Here is a 3220-nt window from a genome sequence, read left to right as displayed (position 1 = left end):
ACTTCGGGTTCTGCAACGAAGGTACACGCGTGTTCCCGATGCGTGCTTGGTATATACAAAATAATTACGGGAATAACTTAGACGTAATCAAGGAGGAAAGCTGCCCACACTCGCACTCAGTCAAGGCTTTCTCAACCACGTCAGCGTCAGTCGAATCTTCCTTAAACAACGACACTATTGCTGTGAGCTCGTCGGCTCCGCATATCCAACCACATTTCGCTCCTCTCTACGAACGGATGCTTCCGATCGGAGCCTCACAAAGATTCTGACTCCGCGAGGCCACGAGGCGTTGGCTCAGTTACGTTCAGCTGGATCTCAGATGGAACTCTCATCCGGGTCCGGATGCGGTGAGCGGTGTGAGCTCGATTAAATCACGCTCGCCTGGATCAGTCTCGAGTTTCCGAACTCGAATAACTATGTTACTCCCGCGTGGCGCGAGCTGAGCGAATACCTAAATTCGGTCAAACTGCTTCGGTCAAGCGGCTTCGGTCAAGTGGCTTCGGTCAAGTGGCTTCGGTCAAGTGGCTTCGGTCATATGGATTCGGTCAAATTAACGGTAACCGTCTGTGAAGATGTCCGAGAGGAGTCGGATGCGATGTTTTGCCTCATCGATTGAGTGCGCCCCCCCGACAATGTCATCCATGTAGAACGTATTGCGTATTTCCTCGATGAAGGGTGTATCCTGCGGGTACTTGCGCATCATCGATTCCAAGTGGAATCTAATTCCCTGACAATGTAGAAACGGTGAGCAGATCAATCCGAAGTCCAGACGGGTGGCCCAGAATTCTCGGATTCTGGCTGCTCCATTATTGCTTATGTCGAGAGGCCACAAGAAACGCTAGAATGTTTTGTCACTCTCCGCAATTCTGAACTGTAGGAAGGCCTTCTCGATGTCCGCTGTGAAAACGAACTTGTATCGACGGAAGTTGAGAAGAACTTTCGTGATTTCGGGGAGGAGGTCCATGCCGCAGTGGAGGACGTCATTCAAGCCGGCCTCGTTCGAGCGCCTGGCGCTGGCGTCCTTCACGACGCGTGTTTTTAAACCTGCGTGACCGCCAACTTGAGCGCACCGAAGATTCAAGCGATTGTGCATTTCGGCGCGAAGTTGATCTGAGCGCGAAGGAGCCTGCAGCGCAGCGTCGATTTGAGCACAACGTACGGTTGAGCGCATGCCATTTTCGGCGCATGCTTCCCGGAGCGCAACGAAAATTTGAGCGCAGTGTCGATCTGAGCGCAGCGTCGATCTGAGCGCAGCGTCGATCTGAGTGCAGCGTTAATTCGAGCGCAGCGTACGGTTAAGCGCACAAAGCCTTGTAAAATTGAGTTTTGAGACTGACTGGGTTTTTAAATCCAGTCAGTATGGCCCCCAGAATATGGCCATCAGAATATGGCCTAATTCTGGGGGCCTTCTTGCCAATCTCACGTTCATTAATGAGCATACAGTACTAGGTTTTCATCGATGAGAATTCCCTCGATGGAATTCCCGTGGCGTCGCAAACGCGAGAACTTCACGCTCATTATTCGCAGCACTATATGGCGAACATTCTATAACGAGCTGTCCTGAGCGGAGATGCGCGCATCATAGAAACGTGCACCAAACGACGTCTCGCTGAAATTATCATTCTGCGCGATGTCAACCAAGTGAGCCAGGCTGAGTTCATTCGCGGCAATCGATGCATCTTTTCTCCCGAACCGGTGGAAGCTTAACATGAGCTGCGAAATGCCTCTGAAGTTCGTGACCTCAACCAGAGGTAGGCCAATGCTTTGTGTGGGAGGTTTTGTCTTCCGCAAAGACCGAAGCACGCTTGATAAGACAACGTGGCGTTGCGAGGAGGAAACTTGTCGAGCTCGCATCAGCACCGCGGACGGCACTCATAGTGTGAGTCATAACGGAATCGAGGATCCGCGAAATTTTTATGAAGCATCCAGAACTATTTTGAGCATGAGCCCCCGTGTGACTTAGAGTGGTAGCGACTTTTCGGTCCTTCAAGCCAAGACTTTCCCTCCAGGATCCACCTGAACACATGCACGCCCCGGATTCAGTCGGAATCGATGTCCGCGAGAGATTAGATTGCCTACGTAAATCTGCGGTTCAGAAGACCTACGCGAAGTCGACCGCGTTGGTTGCCGCAGCTGTCAGCGAGGTCAGCTCACGCTCGACGCTGGGCAGTTTGCCGAGACCAGACCTACTCCGAAGACAGGTCTTGCGCGCGAGAAAACGAGAATATTCCTCGATGCATCCGACGAACCCCTTACGAAGAGAAGACTTGGTGATTCCAGATTTTTTGAAGGTATGCGTTTGTATGCCCGAAGATTGCCTTCGTCGAAGTCCTTGACACCTTTCTTCCGTCTATGCTCTCCATGTTACAGATGACCACCAAAGGTGACCCCTTTTTACTGTACGACTCTGGGGAAGGGGACTGCGAAAGGATGATAATCTTCGCCACCCCCGATAATCTCGAGCTACTGAAGACATGCGGCGAGTGGTTCTTAGACGGAACCTTCAAAGTTTGCCCCCTGATTTTTCATCAGATGTACAGCGTCCTCGTGAAGATTTCCGGCTCTCACAAAACTGTTCCCGTCGTGGATTCCTTGATGCCGGGGAAAACATCGAGAACTTACAGACGATTTCTGACAATCCTGACCAGCTTCCTCGATGACTTTCGGCCAGAGGTACTTCACGTGGACTTCGAGATCGCAATGGTCAGTGAACTCGAAACCACCTTCCCATCAGTCGATATCCTCGGTTGTAATTTTCATTTCAACCAGAGCCTTTGGCGCCACATACAAGCAGACGCCACGCTCCGTGATAAATATCTGCGGGAAAATGATTTCTCTCTGGACGTCCGTATGTTTGCCGCAATCGCCTTTGTTCCGCTAGGCAACGTACAGACTGCTTTCGAAACCTTGTTAGAATCCGAATTCGTCCGAGAGAATAACTATATCCTCACCAATTTCATTAATTATTTCGAAAATACATGGATAGGTCGTCCTCGCAACCCGGCACTTATGAAACCTCAATGGTGGAATGTTCACGAAGCGACGCTTTCCGGGCAAGGCCGTACCAGCAATGAGATTGAAGGATGGCACGCAGCGTTCGCGGGCAGAGTGGGTGTTAGTCATCCGACATTTTTCAAACTCACGGAGCAATTGAGATTCGAGCAAGCCTTGACCGAGTATGCAGTGATCAATTTCCGTGCGAAAGTTCCCGGAAGAATGA

The 3220-nt window shown here is 51.0% G+C and overlaps 1 protein-coding gene across 1 annotated transcript; it reads left to right on the top strand.

The window, feature by feature from the left end:
• Window positions 1-1708: 1708 nt before the first annotated feature.
• LOC100899403 (uncharacterized) lies at window positions 1709-2703 on the top strand (the record flags this gene model as incomplete). The annotated part of the gene is made up of 3 exons (XM_018638170.1): window positions 1709-1879; window positions 2010-2144; window positions 2371-2703. Coding segments are annotated over exons 1-3 (639 nt in total), but the record flags the coding sequence as incomplete, so codon positions are not given.
• Between the last annotated feature and the right edge of the window lie 517 nt (window positions 2704-3220).

Source organism: Galendromus occidentalis, unplaced genomic scaffold (assembly GCF_000255335.2).
Source record: "Galendromus occidentalis unplaced genomic scaffold, Mocc_1.1 scf7180000076650, whole genome shotgun sequence".
NCBI lineage: Eukaryota > Metazoa > Arthropoda > Arachnida > Mesostigmata > Phytoseiidae > Galendromus > Galendromus occidentalis.
This window is presented reverse-complemented; position numbering and strand designations above follow the sequence as displayed.